The sequence below is a fragment of the Canis lupus genome, chromosome 37 (genome assembly GCF_011100685.1).
Source record: "Canis lupus familiaris isolate Mischka breed German Shepherd chromosome 37, alternate assembly UU_Cfam_GSD_1.0, whole genome shotgun sequence".
NCBI classification, from domain to species: domain Eukaryota; kingdom Metazoa; phylum Chordata; class Mammalia; order Carnivora; family Canidae; genus Canis; species Canis lupus.
Genome location: NC_049258.1, coordinates 955,478 through 982,399, shown reverse-complemented (window position 1 = coordinate 982,399; position 26,922 = coordinate 955,478). Strand labels below are relative to the sequence as shown.

Here is a 26,922-nt window from a genome sequence, read left to right as displayed (position 1 = left end):
ACGAACCATAACTTTAACAAGACTCTAGAGAGTATCTTGAATTGACTTCAATGCAATTTGATGTAGAAGTTTCCAATACAAAGCGTTTATTTGTTTGCTCCTATTTTTGTGAGAGTGAATGAACCAAAAACTGTGTCATTTATTTTCTTCCATACACAGTATAGCACCTTTTGGGCTCTAATGGTTGGTTGTTCGTTTGCTTCAGTTTATTTTGTGTACCGATTCACGGAGGATCTGAAGTGGCTATGGGATGAAAACAGAATATATATATTAGGTAGGTAATTTTTTTAAAAATCCCGTTATTGGGGATCCCTGGGTGGCGCAGCGGTTTGGCGCCTGCCTTTGGCCCAGGGCACGATCCTGGAGACCCAGGATCGAATCCCACATCGGGCTCCCGGTGCATGGAGCCTGCTTCTCCCTCTGCCTATGTCTCTGCCTCTCTCTCTCTCTCTGTGACTGTCATAAATAAATAAATAAATAAATAAATAAATAAATAAATAAATAAATAAAATTAAAAAAAAATCCCGTTATTGCTAAAGCTGAAAAATATAGCACTTTTGGTGAAACACTTGGTGGATTACGTAAGTGATGTGTGTTTCACAGTGGATCCCAGCTGGAGACGCAGAACAGCTCAGCATCCCACCATTACTAACGCAGAAGGTGAGCACTGGATCAGGGGTGCAGCCTGGTCCCGCCACTCTTAAATTATATTTTCCTTTTTTAACTAGAAAGTGACAATAAAAAGTAGGGTCTGTAGCCAGCTGTGACATATGTTGAGGCTTATTCCTGACCAAAGCAACCATGATAGCATTTGCCCATCTAGGACTCTGCACTAAAAAACAAGTATATATCATTGTAATTTATTATTAAATATACCTAATTATTACAAAAGACAGCATAGTATCTTACATGGAAGGAATAAATAGCCCTGTATGTTTTTCAACCTTACTTCTTTAGAAAAAGAAGACAGAAGTGAAGGCTTTCTGATAGGTTGTTAGCTTAAGTCAAGGCTCTGTCAGGATTTTTCATAAAGCTATTCAAGTTCAAATTTTCAAATTCTTCTGCTTTTCTACAGGCTATGTCCTAATTGTGGGATTTCTCAGCTTTGCTGTTTGTTACAAACACGGGCCCCTCGTTGACGAAAGGAATGTGAATCTTCTGACGTGGACGCTGCGGCTCCTGGCGCTGCTTCTGATCTACTGTGGTGTCACTGTGCCCCAGTGCGCCTATGCGGTTATGATCCTCATCCTGTCCTCCGGGAGCCTCTGCTACCCATTGAAAGCATTCAGTTATATGAGGTGGTGCGTATCTTTTTTTGCCTTGTAAATTTGACATTTTGAGCTCTGGTTTTATTTATTGTTTTGGGAAGCTTCTTGCACGTGTCCTATTTAGTCTCATAATTAACTAGCACGTTTCATCTGGAGGTCTGAGAGAGTACGGAGAACTTGAGCATTGAATCCCATCTCCGTTTCTAGTCTTTGTTTTTCAGAGGACTTCCCTCGATTACGAGGTAATCCTAGCTCCCCCGGAATTCACTAAAATCAGTGGTGGAGTCGGTTGCAGTCTGGGTCGCCTAAAATTTCTACTTTCATCCTACAGTTCCTTTCATTAGGGCCCAAGATTGCTTTAAAGACATTTGTTGTCCTTATGAGACAGAGCTGGAGAAGTGAAGGTATTATTTATGTTCAGGAGGTTTTCTTAGGTATTGAGATGAGGCAGCCTCTGTGGTCTCAGCTTTGCTGCGTTCTCCTTAGTCACGGAGTCTGATCACCTGTTTTTTGCGTCAGGTGCACAGAGAAGGAGACGCTCCTACCCTTGAGGTGTATTTGCTGACACATCAGCAAAAGTTCCTGTATCTCTGAAGCGTTAAGATCTGCCTGCGCAGGGGCTGTGGCACAGAGAGTTCAGGAACTTTCCTGAAGAAGAAATTACTAGGCTGGATCTCCGTGAATTGAAACCGCGAGGCGCATAAGCGTAGAAAGGCGTTTCCTGAGAGGGAGGAAGGCCAGGAGGCAGGCGAGGGAGGGGGCACTGGCCGGGGTGGGGGCCTTCACAGGCGGGGTCAGGGGGCCGGAGCCAGGGCGGCCGTCCGCCTTGTCCGCCTGCTGCCCGGAGCGTCCCGGTGCGGGTGCTGGGGGCCGCGCGCGCTTCATGCCCGGAGCCGGGTCCGTGTGGTGGGTTAGTCCGACCGAGAGCTGCTGGACCATGTGCGACTCGCCAGCGGCGCTCTGGTTTCCCCGGGGTCACCCCGTGGGCCGCTCGCCGCGAGCAGCTCGTTGACCGTGCGGTGACCTGCGGCGACCTGAGGGACGCGCCCCGCCTCCCGTTGCTGCTCCTGTGAGGAAGTGAGGCGCAGAGGCTCCGCCAGGCCCGCGGCTGGCCGTGCACGTGCCCGCGTCCGCGTGTGGCGCCGGCCTTGAGGGAGGCACGGGAAGGGGGGAAGGGGGTCCGCCCGCCCGCCCGCCCGCCCGGGTGGCCCGCAGCTCCTCGCCGCTGCCGACCCCGCGGAGGATCCACGCTCGCGACTCGCCCGGGTGTGGGCGGCCTTGCCGAGGCCTCAGCCGCCGGGACGTCCGCGGGGGACCTCGTGTCCTCGGGTCGGCACCGTCCTCACGAGCCTCCCCTTGGGCTTTCCTGACTGGAGCAGTTTCGGGCCGACCCTCGGTCCGCAGCGGCGGCGGCGGCTCCTCCTCCTCCCGGGGCCTCGGCCCCCGCGGTCCCCGCGCCGGGCTCCCCTGCTGGCAGGTGCCCCAAGAGGGCGCCCCAGGGACCCCAGGGACCCGGAGCGGGGAGCTGGGCCCAGCGGGGAGCCGAGGCCGTGGAGACGCCGGCCCCGCGGCAGCCGAGCGTGGGGGCGGGGGAGGGGCTGCGGGGCCTGGGTCGGGCTGGCCGGACGCTCGCAACCCGCCGCGTGTCGTGTCGTGTCGTGTCGTGTCGTGTCGTGTCGCGTCGCAGGAGGCTCCGGACGTGGCCGAGGGCGGAGCGGCGGGCGGCCGGGCGCCTCAGCGAGGAGGAGTACGGGGAGCAGGCGGCCGCCGAGACGCGCCGCGCCCTGGAGGAGCTGCGCAGCGCCTGCCGCCAGCCCGGCTTCCCCGCCTGGCTGCTGGTGTCGCGGCTGCGGGCCCCGGGCAGGTGAGTGAGCGCCGGGGCGGGGCGGGGGGGACGTCCCAGGGGGTCCGCGGAGGCGACTGTGCCGCGCAGAGCCCTTCCACAGGCGTGGGGGCCTGGACACGGGCGCCCCCCGGAGCCCTGAGACGGCTACCGAGCCCCTCCCGCTCCTACATGTCGTGGAGAGGCTCTTCTCGGGTGACAGACGCCAGCGGGGTCGGAGGATAGACCGCGAGGGAACATGCTGCCTTCCAGACCTTTCTGTGACATTAACTGCATTTAAAACAAAAACTACTTCTTAGATTCGCAGAGTTTGTTCTGGGCGGAAGCCACTTGTCGCCGGAAGAAATCAGCCTCCACGAAGAACAATATGGCTTCGGGGGCACGTTCTTGGAGGAGCAGCTGTTTAACCCGACGACCGCGTGAAGCCGCCGCGAGCTTCCTTCTGGCCATGGGCGGGTCAGAGCAGGGATCCCCGACCCCGGGCAGGCCCGCCTGGGCAGCGCTGCGCAAACCCTGGACTGTGGGAACGAGTCCTCCGGGGAGGAAAACGGGACTGTAGGGACGCGAACTTTTCCTCCTGGTAAGTTCGGCTGCGCTGCACCGTAGGCGCCAGCAAGACTGACAGAGTCCCCGACGCCCCAGTGCCGACTGTCACCAGGACCAGGGAGGGCCCGCGGCCCGCAGGGAGCCCGCCAACGCCTGCCTCCTGCGCTCCAGAGGCCAAGTCCCCTCTCACCCCCAGGACCTGCGCCAGAAGACTGACTTGCTCTCCCTGTGCGTTTCCAGTTTACGGGCCGGAAGAGACGGGGTGCCCCGGCCGGTGTTCTCATAAGTATGACCCACAGGTGTCCCTAAGTGCCAGTCTGTGAAGGGACTGGGAGGCTGGCTGACATGGAGGCAGAGGTCGCCGCACCCCAGGGCTGCCCGGGCCTTCAGGGATGCCGCTGCTGCCCCACAGTGCATCTCCTCAGGAGAAACCGGTGCAGCGCTCTCTGACTGACTGACTGACTGACTGACCAGAGAACCTCTCTCAGATTTATGCTCCGTGGAACAGTTTGCGAAGTGCTAGTGACGGCGGAATTGAGGTTTGAGGAGATTATAAAATCTCGTCCAAAACTACGAAACCATTGAGAGGCCGCGCCGGGACTCCAGGCCTAGTGGTTCTGACAACTCAGGGTTAGAAAGAGACCTTCAAAGGTGAGCGGAGGGGCCATCTCCCTACCGCCTGGGTCTCACAGTATTAGTGACTATTTTTTATTTTTTAATGGACAAATAGCTATTTTGATACCTATGACAGAGAAGCATTTCCTTAGATTGTATTTTCAACCTTGAAAAAATTTTTATAGACTTATATAAAAATTAGAAATGAGAATTATTTTCTGTGGTTTTTTGATATGTTGAAATTGAAGACATTTAACTTTTTGTGACATTTTGAGTTGACTAGTCCATTTTAAAAATTTAGTTTATATATATTTTTAACAGTTTCCTACAAAACAGATCTGTGATCTTTCTTCAGAGGACAGATCTTTTTTTCTTGATTCTCCAGAGTGAAATGAAGCACTCTGAACTTTGACTCTGGGGAAAGGAGGCCAAAACCGAAGAGCTGAGAAAAGATGTGAACATGGCAAAACATTCCTAGGGTTAAGATCTGCTAAACTGAATCGCTTTAAGAATCAAATACAGGCTTTTTTTTTTTTCTTTTTTTTTTTCTTTCTGTGATGGGTTCTTAAAGGATAGAGGCCTAGAGAACGAAGACTCTTACTAGAAGAAGGACACATAGGAGGTGCTTTCCTGAGCCAAGTTCAGTAGCACGTTTCTAAATTGAGTAAGAGCATGGTTCCCATTTGGAACTTTCTAGGCTGATTTTCAAATGATATTTCTCTTTGAAACAGTTTATCAGTGTTCTTAAAAATTTTATTTATTTATTAATGGGGGGGGGGGAGAGAGAGAGAGAGAGAGAGAGAGAGGAGGGGCAGAGACACAGGTGGAGGGAGAAGCAGGCTCCACGCAGGGAGCCCGACATGGGACTCGATCCCGGGACTCCAGGATCATGGCCTGGGCCACAGGCAGGTGCCAAACCGCTGAGCCACCCAGGGATCCCCAGTTTACAGGTTTCTCTTTTTGCCAGACACCTTTTAATATTAGGAGCTTTGCAATTTTTGTAAAATCTACTAAATTCAGTCTGTGCTTTCACACAAGCTGATTTCAAATATCAAGGAATCTTCCATTCAAATTTATGTTGATTATGATGTTAATGTTTTGTAAGTATAAACGGTTCCAACATCATTTTTGTTATAGTTTAATCTGATTTTTTAGAATTAAGTTTATTCCTGACATAAATGTATCAGATGTGTTGGTGCTTGTGCTCACTACGTTCACCTCCCAGAAGGCAGTTTTTGACAGAATGTGTGTGTGAATAACGTGAACAGTCAGCTGGAGTTCCCAGGGCCCATCCCAGCCAGGCCTCCTCGGCCTTCACCTGTCATTCCAGGTTGAAGAGGTGCTGACTACAGAAGGAAGCAGCTCCTCGGGGGTCAAGCTAGGTGTGACCATCACAATGAAAAAAAGCTAAAGAAAGGAAAAGAACAAGAGTCTTTTAGGGTACTGTTGTTTATGTTTATTTTTAGAGGAAATCATGGATTTGTGAGTTTCTGTGGTGTGATGACTGTGAGAAGGTAAACAATTACAAGCATTACTTGTGATACATTTGGTGTGTTTCTGTCGTGTTCTTTTGATTTGGGCCTTATTACAGTGCTGGTCACAGTTCTAATCCCCATGGAACTGTCCGTAGATGGCTCCCATAGGAGATTTTTCTCTCCTTCCTCCCTTCCTTTCTCTCTTTTCTTTCCCTTCCCCACCCTCCCCCCTTCTTTATTTAAAGGCCTTTAAACTGTTTAAGTGACCATTCAGTAAAATGGCTCTGCCTTTCACAGGTGGTTGAAAGTTGGCCTCGTGCTCATACCACCATAGGTGCGCAATTACGGAGCATAACTGAACCCTTTGCGTTATTGCTTATGCAAGGTGCCTCATAAAAGCTTATTGTTGTTAGCAAGTTGGGACTGTTTGACACCAAAATGTGTGGGTGAGATTTAGTGTAGGTAGTCGTGCTTAAACAATTGTATCATTCAAATGTTATTTTTTAAAGGTTTTTTAAAGGTTTTAAAACACATTTTATGTATCACAAAAAATGCTTTGTGAATTGGTTATACAATTTGTTAAGGGCTGAATTAGAGGGGAGTGTCCATCTGATGTTTAGGACAATATTTGAATTTAAGACCTTTTTTTTTAAATCTAGAAATTTTAAGAGATTTCAGATTTTAAGAGGCTTGGAATAGATGATGGATTATATCAATATATTTAACATGTGGGTGTATTAAGACCTCTGCAGTTCTGTCAAGAAAAGAAAAAGCATTATCCTGTATGTGATTATTTCCCAGTTAGCGAGGTAGAATTTGAGAGAAAGGAGAGAAAAAAATCAGTTTTTGTCCAGCTGTTATGCATAAATAACATAATAGATGTATGATTTTAAAGCCTGCAGTGAGACAGAGGTGTTTATAGGTGACCCCAAGAGTAAGCTGCCTTCTGAGAGTCACCCACTGGGTGATAATGACATTGAGGACTTAACCATGCGGGTGTGGATCTTGACCTTATTTGATTCAGAACCCTGATTTTTGTCCTTGCGCATAGGAAGACCTACCTCACATCAGCCAATTCATAGAGTCTATTTAGGGATTCACAGCTAAAAATAAAACCGGCAGAAGGATTAAAAACGCTTGAATTGATAAAACCAGCAGATTCTCTCCCAGAAGACCCCTTGAAGGGTTCAAATGGTGGTAAGAAGGTTGCTTGAGCAGAAAGAGAACAAAGGGAGTTTGTTGTGTAATTCCCATGCATAATGTCACCAGACCAAAATCTAATGCAACCCCCTCCGTGGGGCCACCGTTGCTAATATCATGAGAAATTCAATCTGTTGTTAAAGACCACCCTTCCTTTAGGCAGGCCCTGCCAGCTTTACCTTTCTGTGATTGTTGTTTTTGTAATTTTTCTGTCGTTGACTGGCATCTCCACCCCCTTCTACTGGGCATGTTCTTCATTCAGATATGTTGTTAAAATCTGCGGTCTTTTTCTGGCCGAGGAGTCTAATTACGTTCTTCGGGTCCCTATGCTTATTTTTGCTATGACCCCTGAATGTGATACCTTACTAGGTCACCAGAGAGTGTGGTTGAGTGTATATTTACTAGGATAGATCTTGGAAGACACATTCAGTGGGGTGGCTGCTCTTTGTCTCTTGTTTAAATAATTTGGAGGGATCTTTACTTTTTTATATTTGGTCCATTTTCCAACAAGGCAGTAATCAAAGCAGAAAGGGGAGGAGTACCAGCATTTATTGGCCATCTATCAAGTGCTATATAGACCCTTTCTATGCCTCTTCATTTGGACTTCTAATCACTCTAATCTCTTTAGTGTGGTTTCCATTTTTCAACTGAGGACAGACTCAGAAAAGTTGGTAAAGCGAATCAGAATGTGAGCCTGTGCGGGGCCCGTATGCTCTTGCTGTCGCCTGTAGCGCCGTCTTTAAAAAACAAAGTCAAGTAAGTGGCTCTGGTTAATCAGTTGAAGAGATAGATGACCGTGTCTGATGTTTGGTGCATGCCAGTTCTGGGGCAACAGACCAGTTCCCCCGCCTTCCATCAACCACAGACAGGACTTTTGTACCCTAAAAATGAATGAGAATTAAGTTGAGTAGCACTGGTCCACATGTTATTTTTTGAGACTTCCATTGCTCTCTTAGCGAACCAAAAGTTCCTGACCTTTTCAAAATACAAGTTTACAAAGAGAAGATCCTCGGCTGACTATCTGGCAAAGAGTAGGGGATGTAACTTGTTTAAATGATCATAAAATTCTTGCTTACATTTTTTTTTTGACACCCTTTAGAAGAAAAATATTGAAACTGTGGAACAAATGTCTTATAACCTCTCCTGTCTGGCTTTTACACACTATAGAATTACCTTTGTTACTTGTCATTTTTCCCAGCTCTTCAATTTATATTTTGCTTAATTTTGTCAGTTAACTTGTACCTACACACAACTTGATGATTATAGTGCATATGGGAGCTGAATGCTTGGTGGTGTAGGCAACCCTTTTAACATAGCACTGTAGTGTGGGAGATACAGACTTGGGGCTCCAGAGCCTGCACATCCCCCCCCGTCGCTGTGAGGTTCTGGGTGTCCATCTAATCCATCTAAAAATCTCCCTGGAGCCGCAGCGGGGCAGGCGGTCCTGCGTTAGCCGCCCGAAGCGGGGAGAGCTGAGTGAGAGGCAGGCGTCCCCGGATGGGCTCACCGTGTTTCTGGTTACTCTCAGGCACAGTTTGCCCTGGCATCGGGTCACTTCCTTTCTGATTTCCTTTTTCTCACCCCTTTATTCTGCCCCACCCGCTTGGTGGTTTGGAATTCCTGAGCCAGCCATTCCTAGAGCTATGCTGGGATGGCACAGGGGTGTTTGGGGCTTCAGAAATCGCTTTGTCTTGTCCCCATGCACAAGAGGATGGGAGACCTTCTGGAAGGGAAATCACCTTTACTTCCCTAGTCAGCTGTCACAGCATACCTCACCTTCACAGAATAAGAGGATTCTAGGATCCAGCCTCTCGCCCTGAGATGAGGAAACTGAGGCCCAGACGGCTCCCCAAAGTAATCTCTCTGTAACTACACTGTCCAGTCTGGTAGCCGTGAGCCTCATGTGGCTGTTTGAATACAGTGAGAGATCCGGCTTCTTCGGCTGCGCTCGTCAGGGTACAAGTGCTTACTGGCCCCCGTGGCCAGCGGCTACCACCCCAGACCATGCAGCTCTGCTGAAGCCGGAGCGATTGCTCCTGGTGGCATGGCTGTCTGCCAATCCTTGCCCTTGTGTGACACGGGCCTTCAGGGTCCCTGCCCACCTCCCAGGCGGTCTCCATAGGGTTGCCAGACCACACAGGGCCTCTCCGGAGTGCAAGGGGTCCGACCCTCCCGACTAACAAAGTTCCAGGAGTGGGGAGGTGCTGCAGTGCTAGGCATCTGGGAGTATCTAGAAATCCTGCTGGGACTAGAACCACACACGTGCATGTCAGGCACACGCGTAGGCCTGGCTGCTTAGAGCCTGTTCCAGCACAACAGAAGCATGCAGTGGCCTCCGCGTCCCGGGGAAGGTGCCGTTGGACCTGAGCCTTGGCATCAAGCAGGTTTGAAGTTGCATCATTTGTATCCTGGCTTTGTGCTCGTGGTCCCGTGAGGGGGTCTGCCAGCTGCAGACTCGTCCTAGGAGGGAAGCTACTCCCATATACGGGGTGGGGGAGGCGAGCTGTACTTACCACGCTGGGTTGTTAGGGGACAAGAGGTAACCTCTGTTCACAGCCACCACTCAGGAACTGCGGATGTGGCCGTCCTTTTCCAAGGACTGCTTAGAGGAGCGCTGCTTAAATAATGGTCCCAGGAGCACCAGCGCCCCCCCCCCCCCCCGCCCCCGTCCTGGGTAAGTGCCCACCCGGAGCTGCCTAGCCGACCACTTTGTGCCCACGGCAAGAGTAGTGAGCCAGGAAGGCAGCATCCTCTTCCTGTGAGTTAGCCTGGGCTGTTCATGAGGTTTGTGAGCTAGTGGATCTACGTGTATTACGATCATGGTCTACTTAATAGTCTACTTAAGGCTTTGGGCCATAGTTTAAGAATTGGCAGCTAACCTCTTTGGATCCAGATAAGCTCAGCGCTCAGCTAATTCACCCTTTCTACAAGAGAAAGAGTGTGAAGGAAGACATCAGCCCAGGCTTTGTGACAACTCTGGGGAATCTTCCAGGGAGACTTCCAGGAAGTTGCAAGTGGGGTTATGAAATTCTCAAAATTTAATTTGCACCCACTTTAATATTTTCTAAGCAGTGCCTGGCTGGCTCAGTCAGTAGAGCACATGACTCTCGCTCTCAGGCCATGAGTTCAAGCCCCGTGTTGAGCATGAAGCCTACTTAAAAAGCAGATAAATAAATAGAAAATAAAACAATAAGATGCCGGTGGGTGCTTTAGCGACAGTATGAAGTCAAGAAGTCCACGAACCCATGAAGGTGTCTGTCCTAAAAGGCTACAAAGTCCTGCATTACTGAATCAGCTCTCAAAGTGAATGTTCCATGACAAAGGCCTGTTGAATTTGGCCTCCATCATTACAGAGTAAAGGGCTTTTGTTTGGTCACATCTTTATCATTTAAGAAACTTTTAAAAATGATATTTATTTTTATTTCAACATGTCAACTGCATTTCCAAAACAGCAGGCTTTTCAAAGGAATAAATCAGAACTGTAAACACAAGACACAGTATAAGTTTTTGACTTCCTAAAGTCAGTTTCACAAACCCACATACTGTACATTCATAGGTGAGGTTCAGCCTGTCGTCCATTTCTTTATTTCTCTAATTACATAAGCATAATAAATCATCTGATTTTAAAGGTCACTTAAAATGAGTCATGATAATTTACAGTACAGTACGTTTCAGTTCAAGTGCAAAAATAACTTTGTTTAACTCTATTCCTTTCCATTATTTTATTTTTAAGCTGTGTTTTGTGGCAAAGCTAGACATCCAAATATAGAATCTCTCCTCCCAGATGCAGTATCGGGCAGAAGGATGGTGTCGTGGAGAAGCCTTCAGTCCACAACTCATCCTAATAAGGTGAGTTGCTTGTTTTCCACTCTGCTCGCCTCCTTCCTCTCTCCTGTGCTCACTCACAGTTCCTACACACACCATCGTGGACCTTCACTCAGCAAAAGCAGCATTCCCTTTTCTACAGCCCCCCCCCCCCCCCCCTCCCCCGGCTTCCTCCTATTCTCAGCTTTTCATTTTCAGCAGCAGGCTTGACCCATGAGTCACCGAGCCACTGTCCTGGCTGTAGCTGTACTATTTACAGTAGCACACCCCTATCTGATCCCTGGTGTCTGACGGGATCTTCGTGGAAAAGAATATTCTGAGATTTGTTTCTTTAGTCATTGGAAAATATAGTTACTTCTTATTCTGGTCTTTTCCATTCCTGGCCTCCTATTCACCAACTTTTCCCCTCACCAAAAACAAAAATTTACCCATTGTGTAAATCTTAAAAATTGTATCCCTCTCCCAGGCACTTAAATCTTATACTGTTATTTGTAAATAGTACTGCTTAATTCAAGAAACCCTTAGGAATCCAGTGATTTTTAAAAAATTCCATCAGCTACTTAGAGCCCAAATCACTATAAAACTGTTAAATAGTGATAGAGGCTATTTACAGTATCACTATATTTAGTAAACTCTTGTCTGTCAAGCCATAGGATACTGAGTTGGTTGGTTGATTTGAATTATTCCCTCCTCTGGTCTTAAAGCCCATTTAAAACAAAAGGCATTTTAAAGCTCAGCTTAGTTTGCAGTAGTCAGTAACGGCTTTTGCTGCTCAGAGGATTGACTATTTTCATTACATACCATATACATATAAAAATATATTTGCTAGAGATATGCCAAGTTTCTGATGAAACTTTTTTTTTTTTTTGTAACAAAAGCTTATAAGCTAGTAACTTTTATCTGGCTACTTTTCTTAAATATGTAATTTTTTTAAATAGTTCCCTTCAAGAGAAACAAAATTATAGCTCTATTTTATTTCTTCCCAGTTTGCATTAAGAACCAAATAATTAGAATAAATAATCAGAAGAGGGAAATTGCATCAGCATTCACCTTGAAACACTTTCTTTCCCTCCGCTTACTTAGTGTAACTGCTGCTCTCAACCCTACTGCATTGGCAAAGAAGTCCTATGGTCCCTAACCTAACCAATCGCAGAACTGGAAGTCCTCCCCAAACTCCCATTTCCCCTCTATGCTTCCCAGGGGGATTATGGAAGTTTACCTGTTTCTGCCAACATGTACTGTAGCTCCTGTGTGTGTATGTGTGTTTCCATGTTGATGAGTCCAGGTATTTAGAAGCGTGTATAGTGCTATGCTTCTCAAGGTGAGGCAGGTCTTAGGTTCAGGGAGCCTCTCCCTGTGTCCTGGCAGAGGGGCCCGGTTCCATGCAGGGTGTGAGATGAGTGGGAGCCCTCAGTGTCCCCCAGCGGCGGGCTGAGCCTGCTGGTCCTCCCGCTTCTCCACACGCTGGTCCACACTGGGGTGGGTGGGGCTGCTCTGCGTCTGAGGTGCTGCTGCTGGAGGGGATGGCTGGTTTCTAGATGGGTCAGACTGAGTCTCACGTGGGACAGGCCGGGCTCCACCAGCTAGAGAATCACCCCGATTCTCACTGGTCCCCTGGAAGGACAAAAAGAGAAGATGTTCTGTAGTTAGTGCTACTAGCAAAGAAACCCAACACGTTTTATATGCCTTCAAGTAAGATCTAAGAAACATGGGGAGATCACTCTGAAGTAACTTCAGGGAACAAATAATAGAGGAATAAAGATAGAATGTCTTACCTTTTATCTCCTTTCCTATGTGCAACTGCCAAAGCCGCATGAAAAACACAAACACTATAAGCAGACACATCTTGTGGGTAAAGGAACATCACTACCAAGATGCTGGTTACTACTCGGAAAACAATCTACATCAGCAAATATGTACTGAGCCTCCACCATCGTGACAGGTCACAGAGCAAGCAGCATGAAATGAAACTCGGGTCATTTCCTGAGACCACAGGATCCAAGAGCAGGAAGCAGCCTCAGGGACAAGGCCAGGAAAAGACTGTCCTGGAATTACAAGTCCTGATGAATATTTGGGATTTGAAGTACATACTAAAAGTTAAGACTGAACAGCTGCATAAAAAGGGGGAATGGAAATAAGCTCTTAGGGTCACCAACCATAAGTAGCTGTGAGTTACGCATACTCCAGCACACCACCCCCATCAAGTCTGTGAAATGCCACGTGGGCACATTCCATGATACATTCTTGATTGCTACAAATCAAGAAACATGTTTTTTTTTTTTTTAGAATGAATTTTCCTCTTACATATATCACTTCAAAAAGCTGACCACCAAAGAAAAAGTTTTATTTCTGTGACTGATTCTAAAATGTAAAGAAATCTTAATATAATGACTTTTTTTTTCTTTTTTTTTTAGAGATTTTATTTATTCATGAGAGACAGAGAGGCAGAGACACAGGCGTAGGGAGAAGCAGGCTCCCTGCGGGGAGCCCGACGTGGGACTCGATCCCAGGACCCCGCGGTCCCAGGACCCTGGGGTCACGGCCTGGGCTGAAGGCAGAGGCTCAACCACCGAGCCACCTGGGCTGCCCAATGTAATGACTTCTTATTCGTAAGGATAACTAAGCCATACCAGCCAGTGTTTTAGTCCTGCCATGCCAGCCAAAGAAATGTAATGCGACATAAGCCTAATAGGAGGAGTACCCAAAGTAATGAAAACACTGCTATTCGAGCAGAAATCTCATCCTTTCTTCTGCTTCACCTCTCTTATATGCTCCTCCCACCCCAAGATGCTCCTTTTTGACTGAGCAGTGACATTCATGTGAGTTTATAATCTCGATAAATGAGTAAGATCATGCATGGGCCACGATGCGTTATGAGATTGGGTGAAGAATCAGATTTGGTTTAAATTATAGAAATATTAAAAAAAAAAAAAAATATTACATGTTTACAAAGTCATGATAAATTTCATTAAGGTAGCTCAAATTTTCTAAAAAGGAAATTATCCAGTTACTCCTTATTTTTGTCTTTCTTATGTGTCCTTTGAAGTTACTCTAGATAAGACCTGATGTGTGTGACTCACTGAGTATAAGGATGTGATTAATATAAACAGGGAAGTAGACTCATTATTTTAACCCAACTATTCATAGAAGTCACACTTGATCATTTCCAAAGACCGTATATAGCTCTAGTTAACAATTACCCACACTATTTTATCGACTCAGGAGAGACCACATCTCTAGGGATAAAAAAACAAAACCAAACACACTTTTTCTCATGTGAGGCCACCAGCAAAACAACCCATTTCCCATCAGACTCCTACTTTGGCTCAGCGTACTAATATATCAGATATTTACTGAAGTCTTATATCTATAATGTCCCCACCAGCTTTTTTGAATTACAGAGATTAATAAATAATGGTCTCCTGTGGCAAGAACCATATATCCTCACTGGAACTGGTATCTGTCAACACTGAAATTTTAAAGAAATATACAATTTCTTGGATTTATTTTCATTTTCAAGAAACAGGCTTCTCTAAGAAGCCCTCCTGAACTCCTTAAGGCAGAATTTTCCCTCTGCAGAACTGTGTAATACACCTCTATAATGCACTTGTCCCAGAATACTGAAATTGTCCGCCTGTCTCTTTTGCCCACTAGACCTTCCCTAAATCTTGCTGAGTGAATCACACAGCTGAGCCCACTTACGGGAGCGAATTTACCTGCAAAGGCTGTATCTCAGGAGCTCGGCTGTCTCTCATCAGCTGCATCATCTCTTTAATTTGGTAGAGTGCATAGACAAAGGTCACCCAGGGAGAGGAACTGACCCCCCAGGCTGGCTTGTTCACATCCTCCTGTTCTTCCTGGTGCTTGGTTTTCTTGGGTGGAAGTCTGGGCTCGATGCGTGGCAGGACATCCTCTGTCTGTTGCTGTACCAAGTCAATGGTTGCTATGGGAACAGGACTAGAGGGAACAGGAATCCTTTCTGCCAACATTGTCTTGTCTGGAGAGAAAATCACGTTTAAATCATTTTTCAGTTTTCTACATATTTGAACAAACAAAAATAAATAAGCAGACAATCCTGTAAGACCATTCTATGTACTTGGCAACATCAGTAACTTGCTGTGTATTGAGGGCTGCTTGGTGCAAGGACTGAACGATCGATGTGATGTTGATCTTCCAGGACCTCTTTATGTCTATACATAAACTTACATTTATTTACAAAATGTATTTTTTCATTAAACTTAGATATCACTTAATCTGGGGACATGGCTTATAGTGAATGTGGCCTTACGTCCATTTACAGGGCTGAGTTTTTAAAGATAAGCATCAAAACAGTAATAGTTGATTTTATTGGCCTTTTACTGAAGGCAAGGACAAACACTGTGTCATCCACTTAGGATTTAAAAAAAAAGTGAGAAAAATCAGCATTGGTCCTCCTTTCTGTATAACTTGCTAGCATTAAAATCTGCCTCTGGGATTTTCTATAACAAATTAGAAGCACTTAAGCTACTTAAGGCAAATACTGCTTAAAGAACAGAACATCAAAGATGATGAGCCTTGTTCTGGGACATAAGAGCTAAGCAAGAATATTTCCATTCTGCTGGTTGGTTTTCATTAAAAAACAAAAGTTGATTCAACTTGTATATTCTATTTGATAGAACCTCCTTTCTATGTAACAATTTTAATGAAGGCCATGCCTGGGTAAGGAAAACTTCAAATTTAAGTTTTTTTAAGATACTTTTTTTCAAAGGAATGTAAAAGCATAACAGTACCACTCTCTATTATAAAATTACTGTATAACTTTATATGTATTTGATTCAAATTTGAAATCCCTTAGAATACCAGAGGAATTTAAAACCGGTTACTTCCTGTATCACCTCGTACTATAGAACAAAACAAAACCAAGAACTTTAAGCTACTTAAAATGGCCAGTACTGGTTTCAGCACAGCTTCTCTTAGCAGTGGTGCACAGAAGTTCATGGACAGACCACAGGGAAAATGCAGCCAGGCAGCTGGGCTGTGTGCTGTTGCTACCTCCGGGCTTCTGAGGGGTGTGTGTAGAATTCTCCATGGCTTCAATCTTTAGAACCAGTAAGAAATAATGGACAGGTTTACCTTCTTCTTCATCTGGCACTGCCAGCCACTGGATCAGGGCAAAAAGCAGGAGGATCACCAGGCAGGCCATGCCGATCCCCCGAAAAGTCGCAGCAGCCCCTGTGAGAACAACAACCAGAGCACTGAATAGAGTAATTCCAGGAAGTGCAGATGGCCTCCATCCCAAATTGTCAATGTGCTGAAGTGCAGGGAAGGCAGCAGAGCTTGGGATAAACCAGAGAACAATGAATAGCCAGTGGCTTCATATGGTGGAAAAACACAGGCCTGCTACATGCCAGGAGCCCCCGATGCTGGGGTTGGGTTGGTCATTCATCAAAGCTCAAAACTACATTTACAAAGGATCATCTCTGAGCCTCTTACCGTAAAGGTCCGTGGTGCTCTCTTCTTCCTAAAGCCCATTTCTTCCTGAACCCCCAGTAGGGTTCAGCAGCCCTACTGACCAGGAATTGGAATGGCAGAGACCGGGGGCAGGGTAGTCTCCTCGCCCCGAACCCTGGATCTCCGACAAGGGAGATCCGACACCGCAGACAGGTGGTGTCAACAGAGACGTGGGGATGTTACCAAAGGCGGCAAATCACTAGAGTTTTCTGGAATAATAATGAATTCTCTTTCCTCTAGCGTCATTATCAGCAGGTTTGGGGCGCCTTGCTTCAAACCAAAAGCACATGTGCTTACTCTTGTTTGGCTCCTTTGAGGGACCGGTGTAGCATCCCACTAGGCTGTCAGAAAGCGTGCACAGGGACAGGCCGGCTCTAATAATCCTGATGACTTAAGCACACTGCTTTACAACTACGGCTACCATCGTGTGAGAAAGGTAACCTGGACACTGGAGTTTAGCTCCTGGCCATCCAGTAGTAACCTGTTAACGGAGGTGTTGCTGAAAAATCTTAAGTTTTCAACAAAGAAGGAGGGGAAGAGGAGAAAGCCGTTCTTACCAAAATAATTGACTAATACGCCTCCGATCATGGCACCACAACCTCTCCCCAAGCCCAGGTGCAGGCCCTGCAGGATGCCCTGAGCAGAGGTCCTCAGCTCAGGGGGAACTGCCGCACTGAGGTAAGAAATGCATGCAGCCCAGATGGCTGCGTGCGTCACTCCTGGAGAGGAAGAAGAGAGGGGGTGTCTGATGAGCATTCCTTAGGTTACTCTTTTTTGGAGTGCAAGATATTTAATCACACACACACACACACGCATACCTAATAAAGACATATACTTGATTTCTAGAAAAATATGCATAACATAAAATTTACCATCTTAACGATTTTTAAGTGCATAGTTCAGTAGCATTAGGTACATTCAGAGTGATACTACAACCATCCATCTCCAGAATTTTGTCATCTCAAACTGAAACTCCTACTCATTAAGCAATAACTCCACTTAGGCCCTGGAAGCCACCATTCTGCTTTCTCTGAATTTGACTCCTCTGGGTCCCTCATATAAGCAGAATTGGAACTTGTCCTTTTGTGTCGGGTTTATTCACTTGGCATAACGTCTTCAGAGTTCATCCAAGTTGTAGCACGTACCAGAATTTCCCTCCTTTGGAATATTCTCTTGCACGGAGATAACACTTTTCATTCATCTTTTGATGGACATTTCCATTGTGTCCACCTTCTGGCTATTGTGAATACTGCTGCTGTGTATATGGGGTGCTCCAGCATCTGCTGGGTCCCCTGCTGTCAGTTCTTTGGTGTGTACGCCTAGAGGTGGAATTACTGGGTCAGATACTAAGAGCACGTCCAACACTTTGGGGAACTGCCTGTTTTCCACAGTTGTACCATTTTACATTCCCATGAAGAGATGCACAAGAGTTAGGTCCATTTTCTCCACAACAGTGACCAGCACTTGTCACTATATTTTTTTATAATAGCACTCCTAAAGGGTATAAAGTGGTATCTCGTGGTTTTGATCTGCATTCTCTAGTGGTTAGTGATGAGGAGCATCTTTTTATATGTTTACTGGCTACTTGTATATCATCTTTGGAGAAATGTCTACTTAAGTCCTTTGTCCATTTTTGAACTGGGTTCTTTGGGGGTTTTTGCTTTTGAGTTGTAGGAGTTTTTTATAATTTTGGGTTTTAACCCCTTATTGGACACCTATTTTGACTTAAGGTTATTTCTAATTTTTCCCATTATAATTAGCACCATGATTAACATTTCTAGAGATACAGCTTTTTACATATCTGAGATTATTTATTTGGCAATAATTCTACAAATATGCTTACTGACGCCGAGGATGCCTTTTTAGTATATAGTTCTAATTTGTTTTCCAAAAGAGAATAGAGACTATTTACAGTGCCTCAATATCCATTTCGTTATATTTTCACCATTTGCTGGGAGGGAAGGAAGGATAAAAATAACAGATTAAAAATACTTTTGTTTTGGCAAACTGCATTGTCTGATTTTACATCTTTATTAGAGTACTGCCTTAAATGTAATCAAAAAGATATTGTCACAATAGGTTTTATAACTGGAAGGGGTATAGAAATCATGTAGTTCTGCCTAGATTAACTCATGAGCTTTCTCCCTGAAAAATAATATCATTTGGAGAGAACAGCATCAGAAACTCCTAACTTATGTTTGGAAAAATAAAAAGATTAATATTCATTTAAGATTTAATCTGACATTAGTCTGCTTCTGACCAAAATGGAATACTGGACTAGATTTGCCACCCTTCTGAAACAATAAAAAACTGGACACAATATATAAAACGTCTTGTTCCCAAGATGCTGAACATCAATAGTAAGGACAGTGATCTCTGACTGATGGGAAACAAATGAGCCGCACCTTGCTGCCTGATTAGAGGTTTGGTTTTTTAAGGTTTTACTTATTTATTCATGAGAGAGACACAGAGGCAGACACAGAGGCAGAGACAGAGGCAGAGGCAGAGGGAGAAGCAGGCTCCATGCAGGGAGCCCGACATGGGACTTGATCCCAGGTCCTCAGGATCACGCCCTCAGCCCAAGGCAGACACTCAACCACTGAGCCACCTGCACTGCCCCCCCCCCCCCGCCCCCACCCAGTAGGGTTGAAAGCTGCCGGGCCTAGAGGGGGAGCCACTGAGTTGAGACCCAGGCAGCTGGAGTTCCAGGGGCGAGTACCAGAGAGGAGAGAGCTTTACAGAGAGAAGCCGCAGGGATCTGCAGGTGGTCGCCCTTAACGGGGGGTACCCGCGTGTCGCGGCAGAACCACGGGTGCAGACTCCACGACCAAGGAAAGCAGCATCCAAAAGCATCACAGAGAACAGTACTACGATCCCATACAGGGCCTCGACACTACCTGCTTCCGCCAAACTGGAAAACCCGATTCCTGGGATTGGGAGAGTCCTCCCAGGGGTCTTGTGTTTGTATTATGAAAGAATTAGTCTGAAAGCCACCCTGGGCCCTTCAAAACTCCAAAGGATCGTACTGTTTCCACATAACTTCTCTGTATCCCGGTACAAAGCACAGGAATATTTGTAGAAAGACAGAACTGAACTGTCCAGCACTCAACACAGTAAAATGCACAACGTCTAGCGTAGGGTTCAGTTACCAGGGATGAGCTAGAGGGTCCAATAATGAATCAACAGTGTTCCACTGCACACCTTAGATTATAGACCCTATAGTTGAATAAACATTTTTATGAGGTTTATATAGGTTTTGGTAATCATGTCAAGTAGGTTATTTTTTACCTAGAAAAATGGACTAGATTAGAAGTAGTATGTACACTGAATTTCCACAGAAGTTAAAGTATTTGCTTTATCTGAGCAAACAACTGTAACCTTAGATATGCCAGCTTTCTCAGAGCTGAGTAATTCCTGGGTAGTCGCTCTTTTTTAAAGATTTATTTATTTGAGAGCGAGCGAGCACAGTGGCACCTGAGCAGGGAGAAGGGCAGAGGGTGGCGGCGAGAATCCCAGGCCCGCTGCCCGCTGAGTGTGGATGCACCGGGGCTCAACCCCAGGACCCCGAGATTGTGGCCTGGGCAAACTAGGAGGTGGCCACTCAACCGACGGCGCCACCCAGCGGCCCCGTGATCTGCATTGGTGAGTGGCGACACAGTAGTTAGTACACGATGGAAATGTCAGGTGTTCCCCTTTATGTCATTAAAGATGCTGCTGACTACATTTCTTTTCAGATCTGTATATTTCTTCACTAAGGGGAAAATTCAAATGTTCTAAGAAATAAGATGAATATATCCAAAGTGAAATCCAACATAGGTGTGGAAATCATTTCTTAAAGATGAATCATTAAGGGGCGCCTTGGGGGCCCAGCGGTTGAGGGTCTGCCTTGGGCCCAGGGCGCGACCCCAGGGTCCCGGGATCAAGTCCCACATCCGGCTCCCCGCAGGGAGTCTGCTTCTCCCTCTGCCTGTGTCTCTGCCTCTCTTTCTCTCTGTGTCTCTCATGAATGAATAAATAAAATCCTTAAAAAAAAAAAAAAAGATGAATCATCAAAGATCTGAGACCGCACCAAATGACTGTAAACTAACTTTAAAAGTGAAGCCAAATCCAGCGATATGTCTGTGTGTGAGCAATCAATTGCTGGATTTACAAGTAGACAAAGGTAGGCCTATGTATTTATGTGATCAAAACTGTAACAAATATATTTTTATTATAATTCCAGGTCAAATAGAATTGTAGCGGTAAACAGGATTCCTTTTTTTTTTCTCTCAAAATTCTAAGGGTTTTCTAAAACCTTGAGTTCCAAGATAAAGCATTTTTCAGCAGAATGACTGAAGTCAGATTCTTTTTTTTTTTTTTCCCCCTAATTTATTTACATGACAGCGAGAGCACCAGCAGGGGGAGAAGTAGGGGCAGAGGGGGAAGCAGGCTCCCTGCTGAGCAGGGAACCAGATGTGGGGCTGATCCCAGGACCCCGAGATCACGACCTGAGCCAAAGGCAGACACTCGACCAACTGAACCATCCAGGTGTCCCTAAGTCGGGTATCTTATTAAAGATTCTAAACTATTCTTATAATTTGAGGGCTAGTAGGATGTGGCAGCTGGACTAGATGCTCTACAGTTAGATCTCTAGAATTTCCTTATTCCTTTTTGGGAATAATTAGAATTGGGAATTACATTGCTTAAAGCAACTCAGAGTGTTAACTGAAGGAAAATCTAGTAAAGCATTTAGTAAAAAGTTTTCTTTGGTACCAGTAGCAAAAGGATGAAAGCTCCTCTGCTTGTATGCTCCAATATCTTCCAGAGCAGGTAGAGAATTAAAAATAGGTTTCTCTGAGATACCTTATTTCAAAATTTGTAAATACAAGAATCCATACCACTTCCTAGAAAAGAAACTAGCAAAACTGAAAAATTCACAAGATAGGATTGGGTTGGTTAATATCACCTTTGTATATAAAATACAATTGTGGAGTTGTGGTTCCTATTCTTGAGGTAAATATGGAAACTTCTAGTAATCATATTAGTTACCTGAAACTCTTCCAGTGTTTTTACTACAGTTGTGTTCTGGTCCTCTAATTTTAAAATAATAAAAAAGCAATCTAGAAACCTAAAAGCTCTCCACCGTTTTTTCATACTTGTAAGACAAGAAAGTCTTAACAATTGTGCTACCTGAAACAACTTTTCTGTAAGATTTTCTGTAAGATTCCCCTCAAAATAAGCATGATGATGAAATAAGCAAATGGATTCCATGGCACGGGCAAAAGTGTTTTCACACGAGGGCTACAACTTTTTAAACCTTTTAGTACGAGCTAACTAGGTTGGTGGATCAGATAGTCTAAGACCAAAAAGATGCTCCCTCCTGGCTGATAATAGTAACAAGGTACTTGAACTGACTGTCGTTGCAATATGTGTTAACCCTTCCTTGGCTACTTGTCAGGAAAATACTGATATTTGTGAGTGGCTCCTCAACACCCTATGTTAACTGACCATGAGTGACTCTCAGAGACCACACAGGTCACAGAAACTTTGCTTCTCAGTCTTTCCTTACCCTTATGGGGGCCCTCAAGATTACCTACAAGGCCTAATGGAGACACAGAGAGAGTGTCACAGCACCTGCAGCCAAGACCTTACTGTTCGGAACACACTACATATGAATAACCATGAACCATTAGAAATAATTATGACTAACATTTAATTTTTTCATCAATAATATTATAGCGATTTACCAGGAATTGTGCTGTTTTATGTAGCTTATCTCATTTATTCCTCCCAGTAATAAGTACTATTTTTTCCCTTCCTTTTCCAGAAGAGGAAACGAGGCACAGAGAGATTAAAGTGCCTTGTCCAAAGTCACACAGACAACAGGGTAGTAGAACAGGGTCTGAAGCTAAGATACGGAAGTTCAGGACTTCAGGGCTTAAGTACTATCCTATACAGCCTCCTACCAACTATTAAAAAGTATTATGTAGTAATTATAACCATCTACTTTGAGAGGTTTTTTGATAAACATGCCCAACAGTCTATCAATTTAAAAAACTACATTTGAGGCACCTGGCTGGCTCAGTCAGTTAAGAAGCCGATTCTTGGTGTCAGCTCACGTCACGATTTCAGGGTCGTGAGATCAAGCCCCATGTTGGGCTCTGCACTGAGCATGCAGCGTGCTTGGGATTTCCTTTTTTCTTCTCCCTCTGCCCCTCCCTGCTCACACTCTCTTAAAAAAAAAAAAAAAAAAAAAAAAAAAGATATTCTTACTACCTACTTCCCCTCCTTTTCTAAAAAACTCACATAATATAAGCCCCAAATAACTCTTCACCTTATACTTACCTTATAACAATAGTATATTTAATATTGGTCTCTGATCCTGTAACATTAATTTCAAGGTTGTTCAGCCTTGGCGCAGAAGAATGCTCTATTGCAAAAAAACGTATGCAGGGATGAGCAAGAAAAAAAAAATCCTTTCTTCCCCAATAGACAGCTGCTCTTTGTAAAATGATGCTTGGTTTGAGGAAATCAGATCATAGCGGCTGGGAGGGGTAAGAACTCTGACAATGTACTGGTTTTTTGTTTTGTTTTTCTTGCTCTGCCACTGACTTAAGCTCACTGACAAAACATAAGTATCCTCATGGCACTGGCACACCAAATCAGTGGTGACCAACCTTTTGCACTGATGAACCAAAGCATAGATTTCAGTTACTTCGGGGTACCTCTCAAATGCTGGGATTAAAAAAAAAAAAAAAAAAAAGCTTCTGAAAGATCAAATCTAGTGAAAAGATACTGTTCTTTCTCAAAACAAAACCAAAAATCTCCACTGGGCTCACAATGAAAGGAGTCTGTATTGGTTAAGGTAATGATAGCTGTTGTAACAGATGAGCCTTGGAATCCCAGTGGTCTCCTATATTACACGTGGTTTTTTTCGCTTGCTCATATAAAGTCCAGTGGGCGTGGGCCAGGAGGAGTAGCAGCTGTGCTCCATTTAGTCACTCAGGGATCCAGGCTGCGGCAGAGACTGCCGTCCTCAACACCTGGTTACCTTGGATGCCAACATCCAGCTGGCAGAGGCGGGAAGAGATGAAAGATGTTACGGTCTGGGTCTATTTTATTTTTTTTTCTTTAAGATTAATTAATTATTTATTCATGATAGACATGCGGGGGAGGGGGGGAGGCAGAGACACAGGCAGGGGGAGAAGCAGGCTCCATGCCAGGAGCCCGACGCAGGACTCGATCCCGGGACTCCAGGATCGCGCCCTGGGCCAAAGGCAGGCGCTAAACTGCTGAGCCACCCAGGGATCCCCATGGTCTGGATCTAGAAGTAACACATCATTCCTGCTCACATTCCACTGAAAAGAATTAGCCAGATGGTCACACATAACTGCAGAGGAGGCTGGGAAATATAGTCCAACTATGTGTCCATGAAGAAAAGGAAACATCACGTGAACCGCAAGCTCAGTGTCTCTGCCCAAGTCAGGGCCGCCAGCAGCAATGGGCCTTCCAGTGACAGCAGAGAACGCTACGAAGAACAGCGGACCTAGTGGCACCTGCACGAAGCATCTGTATTGCGTGAAAGAGACTTTAAGACACACATTTATTGTTAAAACCCCAGTACTCCCGTATGCACCTTCCTGCATTCATTCAACAGGACTTGATGAGCACCTAGGACTGGGTGCCAGTGCTCATGCTGTTTGAGGACGTGGTCCTGCACAAAACCCATCCTAAACCACCATGGAGTTTACAGTCCAGTGAGTGAATAGGGCCAGGATCTCACTGAAAGAGACCAAGCTCCTTGAGGACACACACCCAGCAGCACCCTGACACACACCAGCAGCTGGGCAAAGGAATGCGGATAAAACTAAGCAGGGAGTGGTGTGCGTGCTGGGGGAGAGGAAGAAAGCATCTGGGGACAAAAACGTGCCCGCCCCGCCCTGCCCTGCATAAGGTGGAGAAAAGTGAACAGAGGAAATGAAACTTCTGTAAGTTTCCATAAGTTTCACTTTACAAGTAAAATGAAAAAAAAAAAAAAAAAAGATGCTTAAGAAAAAAAACAAAACCCAAAGCAAAATGTAACTGATACAACAATGTTTTACAGGCCCTTGTGAATTTTCCACGCTGGCACCCATGCCCTCACATACCTTAAAAGAAATCTCAGGAGACTACCATCCAAACTGTGTCTAATGTGGACACCTGCCCACAGGGTGTGCTACGTGCTCAGTGTCCCCGTATCAAGCCACACGTGAACTGCTAGTTGTATCAGAGACAGTAAAATTTCACTTCCCAAAGAGGAACTTTTAAGAACAGCGTGCGCTTAGTCATTTTATGGACAGGTTTTAATGCATTACTGCAATTTAATCTTGTAGAGCAGAATTTCTTAAAGTACATTTCCCTTGGTCTTTTTATTTATAATTTTTAATTTTATTTTCATTGTTTTATTACCTAACATTTATGGAAGGCTAACCGTGTCCCAGCTAATATGCTAAATACTTTGCATGGATTAGTTTATTTAATACTCCTATCAGGCTGTTCTACAGTGTAAGAAACTGGGGCCTTTGAGGCAAGCCTTTGAGGTTTTGGGGCAAGATGCTAGTGCCCCAAAGTATTAAGTATCTTGCCCCAAAACACCTAGATTGTAGGTGGCAGAGCTGGAATATAAGACAATCTAATTCAAGCCTAAGCACTTAATAGTTTGTAGATTATTGCATATTTTGGTACATTATCTTAAATAATTTATAGAATGAAGTAGGAACATAGGTGAATGATTAAAAACACACTGATGTTTTACAGATGTGGAGTGGAGAAAGGATGACATCTTGGGGAAAAAGTTATATTGAAAGTTCAGCTTTTAAATTTAGTTTTCAATTTTTTTTTACATATTTTTGAAATAAAATTTTCTGTATTATTTAAAACCTTTAAAATTTAGAAAATAAATTACAGTACAGTTTGCAGGAGACTATAAAACAAGCAATTATAGTGTATTTTCCTATGTGCATGTTTCTTCGGAGAATTCAAAAAGCATAAGCATGGTCTCTGCATTTAAGAGTTAAAACTAAGGAAGTAAAAGTAGTATTTGTAAAATAATTGGATAGCAATTAAGTGCTAAACGGTAAAATATAGTCCATAAATCTGAGAACAGTTCAGAAAAGGAAGAGCCAAGTGTGAGATGCAATTGCCAGAACAGGATTCTTGAGGCAGAGGCATTTAAAGTGAATTTTACATGGACAAAATCCTGCACATTTTCAAGAAAAGGTTATATAAGAACCTTTAGTAACTGTAAACAAACCATGCAAACCCATGGGAGTGACAAAGAACAAAATGGCTCTATTAACAATTCATAAGGCTATTCTGATTAAAACATGATTCTAACAGTAGCACCAATGACTTTTATACGCCAGTTTATCAACCGCAATGTTAAACCTGGAGCATATCTATCCTGCACAATCACGTGGCCAGCTACTTGTGTTTCGTTAAGCCAGACAGAAAATTGCCAATATGGATGCTAACGGACTGGAATCACATCTCGGATTTCCACTGGCAGATAAGGACTGCGTGGTAACCCTTTCATGATGCCTACATGACCTTCCAGAACATACGAGGAGGGGAAACATGGTTCTTACCAGGCTGAATAGGTATGCTAAGTAAGAGCAAAGCTTCATATACACCAGTTCAAGTCCTCCTACTGCTGACCCTGGAAAACCCCCTTTCATCAAAATCTTAACCCAGCTCCCACTCATTGAGCATCCTGCAGAGAAAGACTTGACACAGACCTCATTTTCAGCCTTCACTGCTTGAATCATTCATTCAGGTACCTCAAAAAGATATCTTTAGTTATAGCAGCCCCAGGTTGGCCCTAAATCTCCTTGGATGAATTTATTTTTTAAAAAGATTTTATTTATTCATGAGAGACACACAGAGAGAGAGGCAGAGACACAGGCAGAGGGAGAAGCAGGCTCCATGTGGGGAGCCTGTTGTGGGACTCGATCCCAGGACTCCGGGGTCACGCCCTGGGCCGGAGGCAGACACTCAACCGCTGAGCCCCCCGGGCTGCCCCTTACATGCATTTTAATAGCAAGAATAATTTTGGTCATATTTGTCTCAACATTTGTAAGGCTTCACAACCAACACCTGCATAGGGAGGAGCATAACAAATCTGGGTTTGATTCGTTATACGTAGCGAAGTACGGATACCCGATTATAATCATGAATGTTTAAATGCTTCTTATACAAAAGTAACAGAGAGGGATCCCTGCGTGGCACAGCGGTTTGGCGCCTTCCTTTGGCTCAGGGCACGATCCTGGAGACCCGGGATCGAATCCCACGTCGGGCTCCCGGTGCATGGAGCCTGCTTCTCCCTCTGCCTCTCTCTCTCTCTCTCTCTCTCTCTCGCTCTCTCTGTGACTATCGTAAATAAATAATTTTAAAAAATTAAAAAAAAAAAGTAACAGAGAAAATTCCTATGGGTTTTTGAAAATGAGATCTTGAGAAATAAATATAAACCCTCACGCCTCCTCTACTGCACGCAGCAATACTGCTAGGGACTTAGACTCCATCTCTCTCTAAAATAAACTGCCGGCTCTCGCGGGCAAGTGTGTCTGCTGCTGCCCTGCACGGTGCGGGCGGCTACCTGGAGGACGTGCCTGCTGCCCATCACGGCTGGACTGCTAAAGGGCCG

At 45.0% G+C, this 26,922-nt stretch overlaps 2 protein-coding genes across 26 annotated transcripts in view; one reads left to right on the top strand and one right to left on the bottom strand.

Moving 5' to 3' along the window:
* Positions 1 to 13,246, top strand: part of NEMP2 (nuclear envelope integral membrane protein 2) — a 28,915-nt gene extending 15,669 nt beyond the window's left edge. For 4 of the 8 annotated variants that reach the window (XM_038585172.1, XM_038585175.1, XM_038585173.1 and 1 more), the window contains 4 exons: positions 160 to 274; positions 1,076 to 1,301; positions 2,956 to 3,132; positions 3,411 to 5,397. In XM_038585172.1, the coding sequence (XP_038441100.1) occupies positions 160 to 274; positions 1,076 to 1,301; positions 2,956 to 3,132; positions 3,411 to 3,534 (642 nt within the window). In that variant the 3' untranslated portion in view covers positions 3,535 to 5,397. Of the gene's footprint in view, positions 1 to 159; positions 275 to 1,075; positions 1,302 to 2,955; positions 3,133 to 3,410; positions 5,398 to 5,602; positions 5,713 to 10,680; positions 10,797 to 12,581; positions 13,143 to 13,186 lie in introns of those variants that run through there. The other 4 variants (XR_005385066.1, XR_005385065.1, XR_005385068.1 and 1 more) reach the window with 4 other exon arrangements.
* Positions 7,502 to 26,922, bottom strand: part of MFSD6 (major facilitator superfamily domain containing 6) — a 69,259-nt gene continuing 49,838 nt past the window's right edge. For 15 of the 18 annotated variants that reach the window (XM_038585160.1, XM_038585161.1, XM_038585157.1 and 12 more), the window contains 4 exons: positions 16,820 to 16,981; positions 15,885 to 15,983; positions 14,489 to 14,769; positions 10,341 to 12,386 (listed from right to left, as the gene is read on the bottom strand). In XM_038585160.1, coding sequence (XP_038441088.1) covers positions 12,183 to 12,386; positions 14,489 to 14,769; positions 15,885 to 15,983; positions 16,820 to 16,981 — 746 coding nt within the window. In that variant the 3' untranslated portion in view covers positions 10,341 to 12,182. The other 3 variants (XR_005385064.1, XM_038585165.1, XM_038585164.1) reach the window with 3 other exon arrangements.